An 18,001-nucleotide genomic window follows, 5' to 3' on the forward strand; every position below is an offset into this window, starting at 1 on the left:
GCAAAGGATATGAACAGACACTTCTCAAAAGAAGACATTTATGCAGCCAACAAACATATGAAAAGAAGCTCATCATCACTGCTCGTTAGAGAAATGCAAATCAAAACCACAAGGAGATACCATCTAGCGATCATTAAAAAGTCAGGAAACAACATATGTTGGAGAGGATATGGAGAAACAGGAACGCTTTTACACTGTTGGTAGGAGTGTAAATTAGTTCAACCATTGTGGAAGACAGTGTGGTGATTCCTCAAGGATCTAGAACCAGAAATACCATTTAACCTGGCAATCCCGTTACTGGGTATATACCCAAAGGATTATAAATCATTCTACTATAAAGACACATGCACACATATGTTTACTGCATCACTATTCACAATAGCAAAGACTTGGAACCAATCCCAAATGCCCATCAGTGATAGACTGGATAAAGAAAATGTGGCATATATACACATGGAATACTATGCAGCCATGAAAAAGAATGAGTTCATGTCCTTTGCAGGGACATGGATGAAGCTGGAAACCATCATTCTCAGCAAACTAACACAGGAACAGAAAACCAAACACCACATGTTCTCACACATAAGTGGGAGTTGAACAGTGAGAACACATGGACATAGGGAGGAGAAGGTCACATGCCGAGGCCTGTCGGGGAGTGGGGGGCAAGGGGAGGGATAGCATTAGGAGAAATACCTAATGTAGATGACAGGTTGATGGGTGCAGCAAACCACCATGGCACATGTATACCCGTGTAACAAACCTGCACGTTCTGCACATGTATTCCAGAGTTTAAAGTATAATAAAGTGATTATTGATATTGTTGAAAAAAAAAGAATGTAAAAGTGTTGGCTGGGCATGGTGGTTCACACCTATAATTCCAGCACTTTGGGAGGCCGAGGCGTCTTGAGCGTTACTTAATGGCCTCTTTCATTATGTTGCCCAGGTGAGTCTCACTGGGCACAAGTGATTCTTACTTTTGGGAATTTGAATCGTTTGAGACTAGCCTGCACAACATAATCAGACCCCATCTCTGCAAAAGAGAAAGAAAAAGAAAAAGAAAGTTGTGGTGGTGCATGTCTGTAGTCCCAGCTACTCGGGAGGCTGAGGCGGAAGGATCACTGGAGCAAGGGAGGTGGAGACTGCAGTGAGTTGTGATTGTGCCACTGCACTCCAGCCTGAGCAACAGAGTGAGACCCTGTCTCAAAAAAAAAAAAAAAAATTAGTTTATAAAGAACAGCTGCAACCAAAAAGTTTGAGAACTGGACTAAAGTAACCTAAAATGGTAACTGTTTAGAGTAGGTAGGGATTCTTAATCCAGGGTTCCCAATACTCTTAGAAAAAATATTTTTATATCTATATATCTTTTTTTTTCACTAACCTCTGAATGAAATTCAGTGTTTCTATTTTGAATGCAGGCAACAAAACACAGCAGTAATATTAGCAGCAACTGTGACTTTGTTACCAATAGATGTTTTTTCCTGTATCCATATTTAAAGATTGTTTCTTGAAGCAACATATAGTTAGGTCTTGCTTTTTTATATTGCCTTTAAATTGGAATGTTTAGACAATTTGCATTTAATGTAATGATGTGATTTCCTTTCAATTCTACCATCTTGCCTTTTGTATTGTATTTGTCCCATTTTTTTCTTTGCTATTTTTTGCTTATTTGTTTGCATTTTTCATACTTTCTTTTGATTGAGTTGAAATTTTTTTTTTTTTTTGACATGGAGTCTAGCTCTGTTGCCCAGGGTGGAGTGCAGTGGCATAATCTTGGCTCACTGCAACCTCCGTCTCCTGGGTTTAAGCAATTCTCCTGCCTCAGCCTCCCAAGTAGCTGAGATTACAGGCGCCTGCCACCATGCCTGGCTAATTTTTATATTTTTAGTAGAGATGGGATTTTGCCATGTTGGCCAGGCTGGTCTCGGACTCCTGACCTCAGGTGATCCACCTACCTCAGCCTCACAAAGTGCTGGGATCATAGACGTGAGCCATCATACGTAGCCTGAGTTGAATTTTGTTTGTTTTTTTAGTGGTTGCTCTGGGACTTAGAGAATATACTTCTTTAACATATGAGAATTTACTTTCAAAACATAATATTACTTCATATATAATCTAAGGACCTTCAGTATTCTATTTCTCTCTCTTCTACTATTGTAATATATCTTAGTTCTACATGTAAACCCTGTGATTGTTACCTTTTTGCTTTAAGTGGTGAAGTTACTCTTGTGGCTGGGTGTGCTGGCTCATGCCTGTAATCCCAGCACTTTGGGAGGCCAAGGTGGGAGGAGCCTTTGAGCCCAGGAGTTTGAGACCAGCCTAGGTAACATAGTGAGACTCTGTGTCTACAAAAAAATTAGAAACATTAGCGAAGTGTGGTGGTGCACTCCTGTAGTGCCAGTTGCTCAGGAGGCTGAGGTGGGAGGATTGCCTGAGCCTAGGAGCTTGGGATCTTGGGTGAGCTATGATCGCACCACTGTACTCCTTGTACTCCAGCCTGGGCAACACAGTGAGACCCTGTCTCAAAAAAAAAAAAAAAATGACTTATTCACGATTTAAATGTATTCTGGTGAACTTTTTGCCTCCAGCTTTTTTTTTTTTTCCTGCCCCCACCAGGAGGATAAGGTCTGGGAAAAATCTTTTACTTTCATTTCTTCAACATATATTCATTGTATTTATCATTGTAGGTTGACTAGTTTTTTCTTTGTTTTATAGATGTTCTATTTTCTTGTCCTGCATAGCTTCACAAGAAGTCTGTGTGTGTGTGTGTGTATGTATTCTTTTTTTTTTTTTTTTTTTTTTTGAGACGGAGTCTGACTCTGTCACCCAGGCTGCAGTGCTGTGGCACAATCTCGGCTCACTGTAACCACTGCCTCCCAGGTTCAAGCGATTCTCCTGCTTCCGCCTCCCAAGTAGTTGAGACGACAGGCTCACGCCACCACACCCAGCTAATTTTTTGTATTTTAGTAGAGACGGGCTTTCACCGTGTTGCCCAGGCTGGTCGCGAACTCCTGAGCTCAGGCAATTTGCCCGCCTTGGGCTCCCAAAGTGCTGGAATTACAGGCGTGAGCCACCACGCCTGGCCAAAGTCTGTATATTTTAACTTTGTTTCTATCTAAATTTTTTTCCTCTGGCTTCTTGTAAGATTTTCTGGTTTTGACAGCTTTTCAGGAATTTGATTGTTGTGCCTCGTTGTGGTTTTCTTTTTTTTTTTTTTTTTCTTTTTTTTCTTTTTTTGAGACGGAATCTCGCTCTGTCGCCCAGGCTGGAGTGCAGTGGCGCAATCTCGGCTCACTGCAAGCTCCGCCTCCCGGGTTCACGCCATTCTCCTGCCTCAGCCTCTCCGAGTAGCTGGGACTACAGGCGCCCGCCACCACGCCCGGCTAATTTTTTGTCTTTTTTAGTAGAGATGGGGTTTCACCGTGGTCTCGATCTCCTGACCTCGTGATCCGCCCGCCTCTTTACTCCTTCAGGAGGCGGGCTCATTGAGTTACTTGGATGTGTAGATGTGTCTTTTTTTTTTTTTTTTTTTTTTGAGACAGGGTCTCACTCTTATCACCTAGGCCGGAGTGCAGTGGGACAATCACAGCTCACTGCAACCTCTGCCTTCTGAGTTCAAGGGGTCCTCCTACCTCAGCCTCCCAAGTAGCTGGGACCACAGGCACATGCTACCACCCTCAGCTAATTTTTTGTATTTTTGGTAGAGGTGAAGTTTCACCATATTATCCAGGCTGGTCTCTAACTCCTGGCCTCAAGTGATCTGCCCATCTTGGCCTCCCAAAGTGCTGAGATTACAGGCATAAGCCACTGCACCTGGCCAGATGTATCAGTTTTATCAAATTTCGAAAATGTCATTATTTCTTCAAATGCACTGCTCCCCATTCCAGTTACAGGTATATTGTACTGCTTGATAGCTTGGTATTGTCCTGTAGTTCTAGTCTTTTTTTTTTTCTTTTTCTTTTCTTTCTTATTACACCCCTAACCCTTCTACCCTTGCTTCTTTCTTCCTTCTCTCCTGTCTCCCTTTCCCCTTCTCTTCTTTCCTCTTATTCTCATCACATTTTAACTTTGTTTAAATTTGTGTATTTTCTATTGCTATGTCTTCAGATCCCCGAACTTTCCTTCTGTGGTATTTAATATATTGTTAATACCCTCCAGTGATATTTCTATTTCACATACTGTTTTTGAATACTGTAAGTTCTTTTTGGTTCATATTATTATGTGTGCCGTTTTCTTCCTCATTTTTTTCTTTAAATTTTTGAGCATATTTATAATAGCCGTTTTAGAGTCCTCATTGGCTAATTTCATCATCTCGTTTCTGGGATGGTTTCAGCTGATTTATTTCACTCTGGTTTCAGGTCACTTTTTTTTTTTTTTTTTTTTTGAGACGGAGTCTCGCTCTGTCACCCAGGCTGGAGTGCAGTGGCGCAATCTCGGCTCAATGCAAGCTCCGCCTCCCGGGTTCACGCCGTTCTCCTGCCTCAGCCTCCCAAGTAGCTGGGACTACAGGCGCCCGCCATCACGCCTGGCTAATTTTTTGTACTTCTAGTAGAGACGAGATTTCACCATGTTAGCCAGGATGGTCTCGATCTCCTGACCTCGTGATCCACCTGCCTCGACCTCCCAAAGTGCTGGGATTACAGGTGTGAGCCAGTGCGCCTGGCCTCAGGTCACATTTTTTTTCTTCACGTTTCTATTAATTTTTTATTGGATGCTGGACATTGTTAATTTTATATGGTTGAGTGGTAGAATTTTTTTTTCTGCTTCTTTTAAAGAATTTTGGACTTTGTTCAGACAAGTGGTTGAGTTACATGTGGATCAACTCCATCCTTTTGAGCCTTGTTTTAAGCTTTGTTAGGAAGCATCTAGAATATCATTTACTTTAGAGCTTATTTAGCTCTGCTACTAAGATAAGAGTCTTCTGAGGTTTCTAGTGAATTCCTAGTTTTTCAACAAGGAAGACTTCTAGTCAGAAGCATATGATTCTGGGAATTGTTCCACCTGTAAATCTCTATTTATTCTTTGCCTTACCTTTTGAAGTTAGTCTGTGTGCTGGACTTGGCCACAGACTCAAGTGAATCCTTATGCAGATTTCTGGAATTTTATATGCTTAGCTTCCACTTCTCTGGCCCACTTCCAAGCTCTGCTTGAGTTCTTTCTCCCTTCACCACAGTCTGAAAAATGCCTCTAGGCAGAAAGCCAGGGCAATGTTAGGTCTCACTTCATTTCTTTTGCATCTCAGAAATCACGGTCCTACACTGCTTATTATCCAATAGCTAAAAAGAGTTTTATATTTTTTTGTTCACTGTTCTGGCTGTTATTGTGGGTTGAAAAGTCTGTTTCTAGTTATTCCACCGTGGCCATTGAAAATTATTTCCTGTTTTTATACCTTTTAAGATAACCATGGAGATAAAAAATAAAGTTTACGTTCCTTTTATTTTCTCTGGCTATTTGGGCCTTTTGGCGTATATTGCTAATAACTGCCTATAGTGTTGCAATTTCATCTGATCTCCTGTTCAAGATGACTTTTTTTTTTTTTAGACGGAGTCTCGCTCTGTCGCCCAGGCTGGAGTGCAGTGGCACGATCTCGGCTCACTGCAAGCTCCGCCTCCTGGGTTCACACCATTCTCCTGCCTCAGACTCCCGAGTAGCTGGGACTACAGGCACCTGCCACCAGCCCGGCTAATTTTTTGTATTTTTAGTAGAGACGGGGTTTAGCCATGGTCTCGATCTCCTGACCTCATGATCCACCCGCCTCAACCTCCCAAAGTGCTGGGATTACAGACGTGAGCCACCACGCCCGGCCAAGATGACATTTTAAATGGTTCAGCTATAATACAATAATGAACAAAATAGTATAGAATTACTGTAGGATATTTTAAGCAAATAAAATAGCATGTACATTGTATTAAAGCTCATGAGTGAATGTTTTTAAACAGTACATAAGTTGTTTAAATGATAGCTTTGCAAAGAATTGGGTTTATCATTGTAGTCATAAGATTATCAACTGTTGGATTTAATCATCTTGTTTTCTAATCAAAGATTTTTAGAAGTAATATGAACGTAATTGATGCCTAGTCAAAGATGATCTTCAGTGAATTAAAATATCTGAAAGTAATCCTATAAACTTATGTTAAAATCTATATGGATTTTACCATGTAGCTCCTGTTGTCCCTTTGATAGTCTTACAAGGAAAAAACAAAACAAAACAAACTCCTATATTTGATGCAGTAGTATACCTTATTAGACTGTTAGCATGTTTCTTAATCTTTGATTTTTTTGTTTGTTTTTCAGATCGTCAGTATTTAAACAGATCACATCATGCGTGAGTACAAGCTAGTGGTCCTTGGTTCAGGAGGCGTTGGGAAGTCTGCTCTGGTAAGTTAGCCACCTAACTGTAACTGATTAGTGTAATACAAGAAGAATTTTGACATTTCCTTGCTTTCAGACTTCTAGATGCCAAAGAGAAAAGGTGGCATTATTATATATCTGATATCTGTCCCACAAAGGACAGGAAATCATTTAATAACCACAGATGTATAGTTTTATAACATTGGCTCATTTATTCTTATATTTACCAAATATTTATTGGCTATCTTATATGTCAAGCACCAGTGCTTATGATTCAGAGAGGAGTAAGATTGTTCTCATTTTTAAGGAATTTACATCGTAGTGGGGGAAACTGATTATTACAGATTCTAGTGGGATAATTCCTCACCTGCTTCCACCCTAGACTTAGATGGAATGAAGGTCATTTTTTGTGTTCATGCTGTTTTTATTTAGTACATAGTTATTGAGCTTCTACAGTGTCAGATTCTAGGGTCACAACAGTGAATGAAAACAGCCATAGTTTCTCATGAAGCTTGCATTATAGTGGAGGAGATGTAATAAATACACAAACAAAGAACTACTTGGTTATACTTGTGAGAGAGATACTCTGAAAGAAAAATACAGATTAATTTAGAAGAAAGGCAAAGTGGATGTGGGAGACAAATTGGGAGTTAATACAGTATACTAGGTAATTGTTTATGGAAGCTTGGATTAGGACCATGGCAGTTAAGAAGAGAGAAGTAAATGTTTGAGGATCGAGTAAGTGGTAGAACTGGCATAACTTGGTGCTGGATTGATATGGGGACTAGGAGAAGAAGGAGCTGTCAAGGATGGCTCCCAAGTTTCTAGTTTGAGCTACTAATTTTATGGATGGATTAAAAGAAGAAGGGAGGTGGAGAATGAGCAGTGAGAGTCCAAATCAAAGAGTCATGCCAAATTTTATGTTTGTGACATGTTGAAGTAATAAAAAAGAGAGGCTGGTGATATGATTTTGGGTGCCATCAATATGGTGACGATATTTAATTTCATGAGAGTTACATTACTGTTAGGCATGTAAGTCAGTACCTCTGTCGAGAATGTTTGAGAGTATCTGTCATTTTTAATGGCATATAACTTTCAATTCAGCAATTCCTTCTCTAAAACTGTAGCCCACATATAAGTTCACATGTGCAAAATGGCATGGTCAGGGAACATCGCAACATTCTTTACAGTGACCAGAGTCTGGAAACAACCTAAATGTATTCCATTAAGGGGCTAGTTAAGTAAATTTTAATACATTTTCAGAGTAGAATACAGCCATTAGAATGCAATAGCTCTATGTATACCGATATGTAATGATATCAAGATGTATTATTAGAGAGAAAAAAGGTACTAAACAGTGTAGACTATAATTTGTGTTTTATATTTTAAAAAATGTAGGCTGAGGGGAGATACCTGTAAAATTGTAGAGTATCTCTGCAAGATTGAATAAACTATGAATAATATCAGTTACTTTCTTGGGAGTGGGATTGGATAGCTGGGAACAAGGGTGGTAGATAAGCTTAGTTATCGCTGCATAGCCTTTTGTGCCTTTTTGAATTTAGTCCGATGTCCATTAATTACCTTTTCAAAAATAATTTTGGAAAAAATCCATAGGCGTGAAAGAGGTCTAGGGATATACTAGAGAGAGAAGAGCAGAGCCCAGGACTGAGCTCTGAGTACCTCTCAACCTTTAAAAAGTGGGTAGGATTGGAGGATCTAGCATAGAAGAAGTTGTCTTGATTGCTCAAAAGTCAAGTAAAAAAGAGGAAAGAGATGATCAGAGAGCATAGAGGTAGTTGGACATGATAAAGGAAGCAGCTTTAGTCAGGTCATGTTGCCGTAACTATAGTGGGGTGGGTTGAAGAGTAAATGAGAGCTGAGGAAATGGAATATAGACATTTGAAGAAGCTTGATTATGAGAGGGGACAGAGAATGGGGGCAGAAGCTGGAGAGATATTGGGGTTAAGGGAGGTTTTTGTTTTAGAATTGGAGATAGTAAAGCATATTTGTATGCTGGGGGCAATTCCTCTCCACTGGAGAGAGAAATAAGGATACAGGAGAGGGAAAGAGGAGAGGATCCAGTACAAAAACCCGAGGGATAAAATTATAATCTATGTGAATGAATGAATGAGATGTCCCTGAAAATTAAGACAGAGGATAAGATTCAGAGGAGTAGTCAAACATTACTTTTAGTAAGAAAGAAATGAGAAGCGTTGGATTGTTTTGCATTTTTGCAAGTCTTATTAATGTCTGGCTTATAGAAGGCACATGGGCTCTTATGCCTGCTTCTGTATCCAGTCTCTTGCAATAGCACGTGTTCTATACCCTTTGGAAGATTCCACTGTAAACTTATGAGAAAAGAAAAAGAGTACATCTCAGAGTACATCTTAGTATCGTTAGGAAGATAGTTTGACCTTAGGGAGCCTCTGCCTTGGACCATATTTTGAGACTCTGCTCTAGCCTAAAGCATATTAGGAAACCATATTAGACTGCCTTTTTTTTTTTTAAATCTTGAATCAGCGTCTTCCCCTGGAGTGCAGTGGCATGATCATGGCTCACTGCAGCTTCAACCTCCTACGCTCAAGCAATCCTCCCACCTTAGCTACTCAAGTAGCTGGGACTACAGGTGCATGCCACCACCCCTGGCTAAATTCTTAAATTTTTTGTAGAGACAGTCTCACTGTGTTGCCCAGGTTGGTCTCAAATTCCTGAGCTCAAGCAATCCTCCTGCCTTGGCCTCCTAAAGTGCTAGGAGTACAGCATGAGCCACTGCATCCGGCGTAGACTGCTTTGTATGTTTAAATTATGTGTCGTACTTAGAAGATGAGGTGATTAAATCCTTGATAAAAATCACGATTAAGGTTTTTGGTGTGATTATATCTTGAGTTGCCTTTGAATAATAGAAGCTTAGTAGGAGAAAGAAGTTTACTATATTTGAGTTAATCTCTTTAGCTCAAGCTAAAATAGTATATCAGATATTCCTCTGAGTAATTTAAGTGTAGATGACCTCAGTCCACATTCTTACCCTTGCTTTTTAGGCAATAATGTACCAGACCCTGTTTTAAAGTTACCTAGGAAATATCTTAAAACCATCTTCTGTACTTTTTTCACTTACTGAATGATAAATACGTATTTTCTAGTATGTGCTTTTGGATGCCTTTAAAAGTTGATAATATCTGAAAAGGATGAATGGGCAATATTTTCCAATGGAAAAAGTAAGGCTTTGGAATCAGGAAGATGTATGTTTGAATCTCAACTGGCAAATAGGAAGAATAACTATTTCTGGGACAAATGTGAAATTTGAATGTGGTTATAAATTAAAAGTGACTAGCTTAATGTCTGGACCATAATAGACATTCAGTAAGTTTAAATTTCCCTTTCTCTTTTCCACCACAATTTAGAAAGGCTTTAAAAAATTTACCAGATGCTGCTTGAGGTCCCAGCTACCTGGGAGGCTGAGGCGGGAGGATCTCTTGAGTTCAGGAGTTCAAGGCCAGCCCAGGCAACATAGCAAAGACCCTGTGTTTAAAAAAAAATTAGAACCTTTGTCACTCCATTAAGGGCAGAGGGCATGGGATAAAAGTTACTATAGATATATAAAGGGGCAATAGGAGTTTAAATATTGATAATTTTTCATGTTTTAATTAGTTCAGATATGTTATTTGTATCCTTGCATTTTAAAACTTAATGTAATTAACAGTGTATTATCATCAGTATTGATGACAGTTTTTAACATGACTACCTCCTTTCATAATAAATGTACTCTTAGTTATGGATGTATCCTTATATTGAAAGAATTAATAATGATATTATACTTTACATTTGCGTGTTTACTCAGATTTTCACATAATTTCTATTAATCATTATAACTTGTGAGGTTAAGTAACATTCAAAGGAGTTTTCCTTTAATTTTTTAATATTTCTCTATTTTTTTCCCCCAGACAGTTCAGTTTGTTCAGGGAATTTTTGTTGAAAAATATGACCCAACGATAGAAGATTCCTACAGAAAGGTAAAATGTGAAACTTGTACACACACGCTTACAAGTAGTTCCTTATGATGTTAAAATTTAATCTGTAAATTTGCATTTTGAAAATAGTTTTGAAAAATGATACAAATATCGTGCATCTGTTTTTAAAAGTTTCATCAAGACAGAATATTTCTTACAGAATACTACTTTGATATTCAGAGCTCTGTGTTCTGTTACTGATTAGTGACTTGTTCCTTAATGTGGACATTTTCCTGGTGGAGAATGTTGCCACATATGAAAAAATTGCATATAAATAGTAGGTGTGTTTTCAACTTGCTCTTTTGTTACCAAAAATTAAGACCACCTTTATGCTTGAAGTTATCCAGTGACTGAACATTTTTATTTTTGTGTAGTTTTATAAGTTTAAATATATCTCATCTTTAGACTACAAAAAAATTAGAGTCTGTGTAATACTATAATTGGGTTACATGCCATACATTTGTCAAAACCCATAGAATGTACCATGCCAAAAGAAAATCCTAATGTAAACTGTGGACTCTTGGTGATAATGATGTGTTCATGTGGGTTCATCAGTTGTAACAAATGTACCACCCTGGTGCAGGATGTTGATAGTGGGGTGAGGCTATGCATTTGTGGTGGCAGGGAGTATGTGGGAAATCTCTGCACCTTCCCCTCAGTTTTGCTGTGAACCTAAAACTGCTCTAATAAAAAAAAAAGTCTATTTAAAAGGGAAAAAAAATTAGGTACTTGGTCTTGACAAAAAATATTCTGTAGAAGACCAGCTAGAGTTGTGGAAAATTTTCAGTATTTTATATGTCAAATATATTGGGTGGGGTGGAGGTTATAAAAGGCTAGTAGCCAAGAATATTTTTTAAAAAGATTAAACTTTAATAGGAAAGGATTGCTTTTGAAGATGTTTTTAGAATTTTCCTTTAATAGTGCTGTAACTTTTGTTGAATTAATTTGTTAGTTCATGAAGGACTACTAGTAGAGCAGTTTCATTGTCTTCAAATTGGAAACAGAATTATGCTGTAGATACATCGAGAAACTATAGTCCTAATTGATTATTCACTGAACATTCCCAGTTACAAATTTTGCAGATTATCACACTTGTCCCATAAGTGGTGGGGTGGATGAGTTTGTGGTCTGACCAGTGGTGCCCCTCATCAATGTCTGATCTGACACAGAAGCAGAGTTTAAAATAGTCTTTAGGTTAGCACATTTATTTTTAGAAGACAGTGTTGCTCTACTGAAATTTCCCCAAAGTAAGTTGCTAGTTAAAGCTTTAACTGCAAAGCAAGATCTGTATCTAAAATTCTAAAGGACTAACTTTTCTTAATCCCTTCTTTATTAAAATAGTTTTCCACACAGTTGATAGTTGATACTTTCATTAGACCAACCTTCTCTTCTTTTATAAGACCAATGGGTAAATAGAACTCAGTGTATAAAATTTCACCTTTCACATAGAGCTTTTCTAGAAAAGTGCCTTTTTCTTGAGGCACTGTTTTAGCTCATTGTTATTTATTTTAGTACTCCTGTGTTTCTTTTATGTCTTAAACTCAGATTTTACTATGTATTTAATTTTCTGCATATTTTAGTAAAATTTTAGCAACTTGAACATGGTAAGTTGGCAAGATTTTCTTTACCCCAAAATCTTGTGCGCATTTTGAGCCATTTAATATTTTTGTACTTTGTTTTCTTTGGAGATAATATAAATACACATATGTACTTTTTTTCTGTTAGAACTATACTTGTTCGTTGAAGTTTTCCTCAAATTCCAAAATATGACTTTTGCCTTTTCTAATAACAAATAAGAATCATTACAGAGGTCAGAAAATATCTAAACTCAGCATTAAGCATCTTGGCTTCTGTAATATGAATAGACTGTACTTGAGACCGCTGTTCTTTATTGTGGTACCAAGTTTACCACCAGCCATTACAGCATACTGCTGGAGAAAGGCTTTGTATTTGTTAATAGATACTTTGATGGAAGAGGTGGGAAGAAAACAGAATGAGATTTTAATGTTACTTTTTAACTTTTTCTTTTTTTGCCCCCACAGCAAGTTGAAGTCGATTGTCAACAGTGTATGCTTGAAATCCTGGATACTGCAGGGACAGTAAGGATGTTTTCTCTTCTTTTGGTAGATTTTAATTTGTGAGCAGGTTTTGTCATCTGAATAGGTTTTGTCATCCAAATAATTCTGAGTAAAATAATCATTCTGATTAAGAAATTCTCTGAACATAGGGATTCTTAAGTATATGAAATCAACTGTGATGTAGTTAATGCTCACATATCACAAAGTTCATCTGTAATAATCTGTGTGTTGGGTTTCTTCCTACATTGAGGTAAGGATTATGCTATCAGTGATTTTTTTAAATGTATTTTAAATTTAGAATTTTAGTTAATATTTGTATTTCTGTGGGTTTAAATAAGACCTTGTCTCTTGGTACCATAGTCATTAATTTTTATATTTTTTTCTTTTCACTAGCATTTTGACATCTCAAGGGGCTGGTGACAGATACATGTTTTCTGAGGAAGGCAAAAATCTTCCTCAGAAGATTTAGGATTATTTTGAGCCTCCTTTTTCTAATCTTTAAATGAGTATAATGATATTAGTACATCATAAGGTGTTTGTGATAAGCAAATGAGATAATAATTATAAATCATTAGGCATAATGTCTGTTACACAGTATGGAATTGTGTATTTGCTTTTATTCATCATTAATACCATCACCTTTATAATTTTTATTAATAACTGATGGTTTCCAGTTATACTGCCACATAAAATACATACGTTAAGCAATCTTTGCTTTTCTTTATTTTTCTCCATACACACAGACTTGACACATTAGATAATTCTTAGCTTTAAAATGGTTGGGTTCATTTTTTGTTTTTCTTAAGAGACAAGGTCTTGCTCTGTCACCTAGGCTAGGGTGTAGTGGTGCAGTCGTAGCTCACTGCAGTCTCCTGGGCTCCAACAGTCTTCCTGCCTGAGCCTCCTGGGTAGCTAGAACTACAGCATGTACCACCACCCCCAGCTAATAAAAAATTTTTCTTTGTAGAGGTGGTCTTGCTGTGTTGCCCAGGCTAATCTAGAACTCCTGACCTCAAGTGTTCTTCCTGGCTCTGTTTCTGAAAGTGCTGGGATTATAGGTGTCAGCCATGGCACCTGGCTGGCATTCTTAAATGTGATAAGTTGTTTAAAATTCAGCACAAAGTTTTCCACTATAATTTTTATAAATGATGGAAATATTTCAGATAGTTCAAAAAAGCATGTAAGCAAATTGGAGTGATTTTATACAACAATATAGTACTAATTATATTATATTTTTCCATTCTTTTTTGGGAAAATGGCTTAACTCTTAACAGGGACCTTTGCCCTCACAACGAACTTCTGGTAAAGACCTTCTGAAACTACATTTTCTATCAGCTGAATCAAGCTATCTCTCCCTCTCCCACCCTCCTGCTTCCTAATGTTTTTAGCTTCTGAATCAGCAAAATTCCCCTTTGTTTCCAGAGACCCCAACAGCTAAAAAGAATACTGTCTACTTTTTTTTTTTTGTTTAAATCACATCCACAGTGTACGGGCATTCTTTCTTCTTTCTCTGTCCAGATTCTAAGAAGGAAATTCTCTATCACAGAGATCTTTACTTTGTGCTATCCAATATCGTGTCTGTCTCCCATCTAGCACTCAGCATGCTGGGTTATAAGGCCTGTTTGCTTGTTTGTGTCCCCAATACCTTGCATAAAACCTTACAAACAGCTGCTTAATCTTGTCTCAGAATCACTCCTTACTCTTTGAAGATTTTTGCTCTCTCTCTCTCACATACACTGATTCAATCAGAATTCTTAGTGATTTTACTATCCATATAGAATCTATATGGATATTATAGATGATTTACTACCCTGGCTTGGCCTGTCATTTCCTTGATGTCCATCCTACCTTTAAGGCATTCATACCATGGTTTTACTCTAGGCTGTGTGATTACCAGTAACTATAATACCTCCCTAATCTAATTTCCAAGCATCTTATCCTCCACTACTCACTACTTTTTTCTTTATCCATCTCACTTCCTTTTTTTTTTTTTTTTTTTTTTTTTGAAACAGGGTCTCTCTCTGTCACCTAGGCTGGAGTGCAGTGGTGTGAACACAGATCACTGCAGCTTCAACCTCCCGGGGTCAAGAAATCCTCCCACCATAACCTCCTGAGGAGCTGGTGCTACTGCAGGTGCATACCACCACACCTAGCTTTTTTTTTTTTTTTTTAATTTTTTATAGAGAGAGGGGCTCACTATATTGTCCAAGCTAGTGTTGAACTCCTGGACTCAAGGGATCCTCCTGTCTTTGGCCTCCCAAAGTGCTGGGATAACAGGTGTGAGCCACTGCACCCAGGCCATCTCATTTCCTTTAGTGCCCTTCAACTTCATTACAACCTGTAGTCCCTTTATCCTAACATCTTTTTATTATCCCTTATATCTTCAACCCCCTCTGCATATAGCAGGTCCACGGTCCATCGTTTATAATTCTCTTGAATATATCCTCAACTCCCGTGACTTTTCAGCGGCCTTTGACTCAGTTTATCATTGCTTTCTAATGTAAAACCTTTATTCATTTGGCTTCCAAGAAGCAATACTTGCCTGATTTCCTCTGTCTCATTGGTTACTCCTAAGTCTCCTTTCCTAATTCCTCTTTATCTCCCCTACCTCTTAATGTTGGAGGACCTCAGGGTTCAATACTTGCACTTCTCTTTCCTAACAACACTGCTTTGGAGATCTTTAGTTGCTTGGTTTTAAATATAATCTGTATGCTGATAAGTATAACTTTGTAACTCTGTCTGTATTAGGCCGTTTACATTATTATAAAGAAATACCTGGCCGGGCGCGGTGGCTCACGCTTGTAATCCCAGCACTTTGGGGGCCGAGGCGGGCGGATCATGAGGTCAGGAGATCGAGACCACGGTGAAACCCCGTCTCTACTAAAAATACAAAAAAATTAGCCAGGCGTGGTGGTGGGCACCTGTAGTCCCAGCTACTCGGAGAGGCTGAGGCAGGAGAATGGTGTGAACCCGGGAGGCAGAGCTTGCAGTGAGCCAAGATCGTGCCACTGCACTCCAGCCTGGGTGACAGAGCGAGACTCCGTCTCAAAAAAAAAAATACCCGAGGCTGGATAATTTATGAAGAAAAGAGGTTTAATTGGCTCATGGTTCTGCAGGCTATACAAGCATAGCTCCAGCATCTGCTTCTGGTGAACACCTCAGGAAGCTTACAATCATAGTGAAAGGCAAAGGGGAGTAGGTGTCTTACATGGCAAGAGCAAAGAGGGAGCGAGAAATGCCATACACTTTTAAACAACCATATCTCATGGTTGTGAGGATAGCACCAAGCCATTCATGAGGGATCCACCTCCATGACCCAAACACCTCCCACAGGCCTCACCTCCAACACTGGGGATTACATTTCAGCATAGGATTGGAGGTGACAAACATCCAAACAATATCCTTATCTCTCATTTCATTTCTGAACTTCGAGCTCTTATATCTAACTGCCTCTTCAATATCTCTTTTTGTATATCTTATAAGCATCTCAAACATAACATGTCCAAACTGAACTCCTGATAACCTTTCCCTGACCTGGGTCTTTCCAATCTTTCCCATCTCAGTAAATAGTACCCTTTTAGTTGGTTATGCCTGAAACCATGGAGTCGTCTTTGACTGTATTTTTTGTTATATTCTGTGTACATGCAAACTCTCAGAAAACCCTATTGGCTTTACCTTAAAAACTTACCCAGAACTCAGCTACCACCACTAGAATCTAATGACACTATCTTGGTCTAAACAGTTGTCATCTCTCAGCTGGATAATTTCAGTAACCTCAAAACTGATCTCCCTGCTTCTCTTCTTCACCCCCTTCAGATTGTTCTCCACACAGTAACCATCATAATCCCATTTAAATGTAAGTCGGATCATGTTTTCCTCAGCTTAAATTATGCATTAAACTCAGAGTAAAAGCCCAGGTCTTTATTACATTTCCCTGGAAGGTCCAAATGAGAATCCTCTCTCTCTGTGCCTTCTCTGGCCCCACCTCCTATACTCACCCACTAGGTTAACAGTGTTTCAATGAATCCAGCCTCCTTACAGCTTCTCATACACTTTAGACATGTTTCCCCTTGGGGCCTTTGCATTTGCTCTTTCCTCTGCTTGGGGTACTCTTCCTCCACATAACCGTAGAGCTTATTCCCTCACCTCCCTCACATGGTTGCTCAAATGTTACCCGTGAGGCCTTCCCTGAGCATAGTCTTTTAAAATATAACTTTATATTCCTACCCTCAAAATAAACTCCCCACCTTTACTTTTCTCTATAACATTTATTACCATCTTGCATACTTGATTTTTGTCTGTCTCCGTGTACACTCCTCCAGGGCAGAAATTTTTGCCTCTCATGATCACTAACATATCTGTAGGGCTACAGCTATGTCAGTGGATATTTGTTGTGAATGGATGAAACTTGTAGAATGTCCTTAAGAAGGAGGTTGGCATTCTCAATGGGGGGGACACCAACCACAGCACTTTTGTAAGGACTTTTCTTAAACTGGATTTTCAGAACTCAGGTTGCCTGTATGTTTATTCTTTTGATTTAATAAGCAGAGACCATGATCTCTAGAGAACATCATAGAAATAGTATTGCTAGTATTTGTAGCACTTAACATTTATAAGTAAACTCATTTATTATATAAACATTTGGGCAATGGCAGAATTTAATTGGTTACCATAGTGGTGCAATTCTGGAATATGCAAACTTTATCAATGAAAAATCCAGGAAACTTCCAGTTTTTACATCTTTCCCAGAAAATACACTGGCAGCAGTATAGGAAGCTCAGCCGTATTCCTGTGGCACACCATAGACGAATTTGAAGCTGGGGAAATGGCTGAGTGGTAGCATAGCTAACTCCCTGGAATACAAGAAAGAGTACATCAGCCAGGGTAGAACAACCAGAACTATTTTAGATGTAGTAGACAAATAGAGGTAGTGGTCATGGGGAACAAGGAAGCCAAGGTACAACAAGCTTAAGAAACCTTGTGGATTTATCTTTTGTGTTTAATGCATCCAGAGGTAAAAAGATCCAAATTGTATAGTTATTTAATATAAAGACCCAAGATACATACATTTTTAATATTCGGCCATATGTGCTTTTAAAATAATATATATAAAATACCAAAACTTTTCTAAAAGAAGATTTTGTCTTGTATTAACCTCTGTAGTTACAACATAAGGTAATGATTGTCACCAAATAAAAGGAAGTTTAAAATTAAATAATTTTAATTTGGCATGACTAAAGCTCAGTAACTAAATGTTAACAATTAGTAAATTTAACTAAAGGGGATAGATAGTCATTGCACTATTCTCAAATCTTTTCTAAAGGTTTGGAATGAGGGGGAAAATGAAAATACATGAACAAGCTCTTTTTTTTTTTCCGAGACAGAGTTTCACTCTTGTTGCCCAGGCTTGAGTGCAGTGGTACAATCTTGGCTCACTGCAACCTCCACCTCCCGGGTTCAAGTGATTCTCCTTCCTCAGCCTACCAAGTAGCTGGGACTACAGGTGTGCACCACTACGCCCGGCTAATTTTGTGTTTTTAGTAGAGGTGGGGTTTCACCATGTTGGCC

General features: G+C 38.5%; 1 protein-coding gene across 14 annotated transcripts in view; it reads left to right on the plus strand.

Moving 5' to 3' along the window:
- The window catches only part of RAP1A (RAP1A, member of RAS oncogene family), a 96,851-nt gene that overhangs the window by 68,182 nt on the left and 10,668 nt on the right, over window positions 1-18,001 (plus strand). For all 14 annotated transcript variants that reach the window (XM_063625681.1, XM_063625675.1, XM_063625682.1 and 11 more), the window contains 3 exons: window positions 6,292-6,375; window positions 10,290-10,358; window positions 12,398-12,454. In XM_063625681.1, the coding sequence (XP_063481751.1) occupies window positions 6,319-6,375; window positions 10,290-10,358; window positions 12,398-12,454 (183 nt within the window). In that variant the 5' untranslated portion in view covers window positions 6,292-6,318. The remainder of the gene's footprint in view (window positions 1-6,291; window positions 6,376-10,289; window positions 10,359-12,397; window positions 12,455-18,001) is intronic.

Source organism: Symphalangus syndactylus, chromosome 12, assembly GCF_028878055.3.
Source record: "Symphalangus syndactylus isolate Jambi chromosome 12, NHGRI_mSymSyn1-v2.1_pri, whole genome shotgun sequence".
Taxonomy (NCBI): Eukaryota; Metazoa; Chordata; class Mammalia; order Primates; family Hylobatidae; genus Symphalangus; species Symphalangus syndactylus.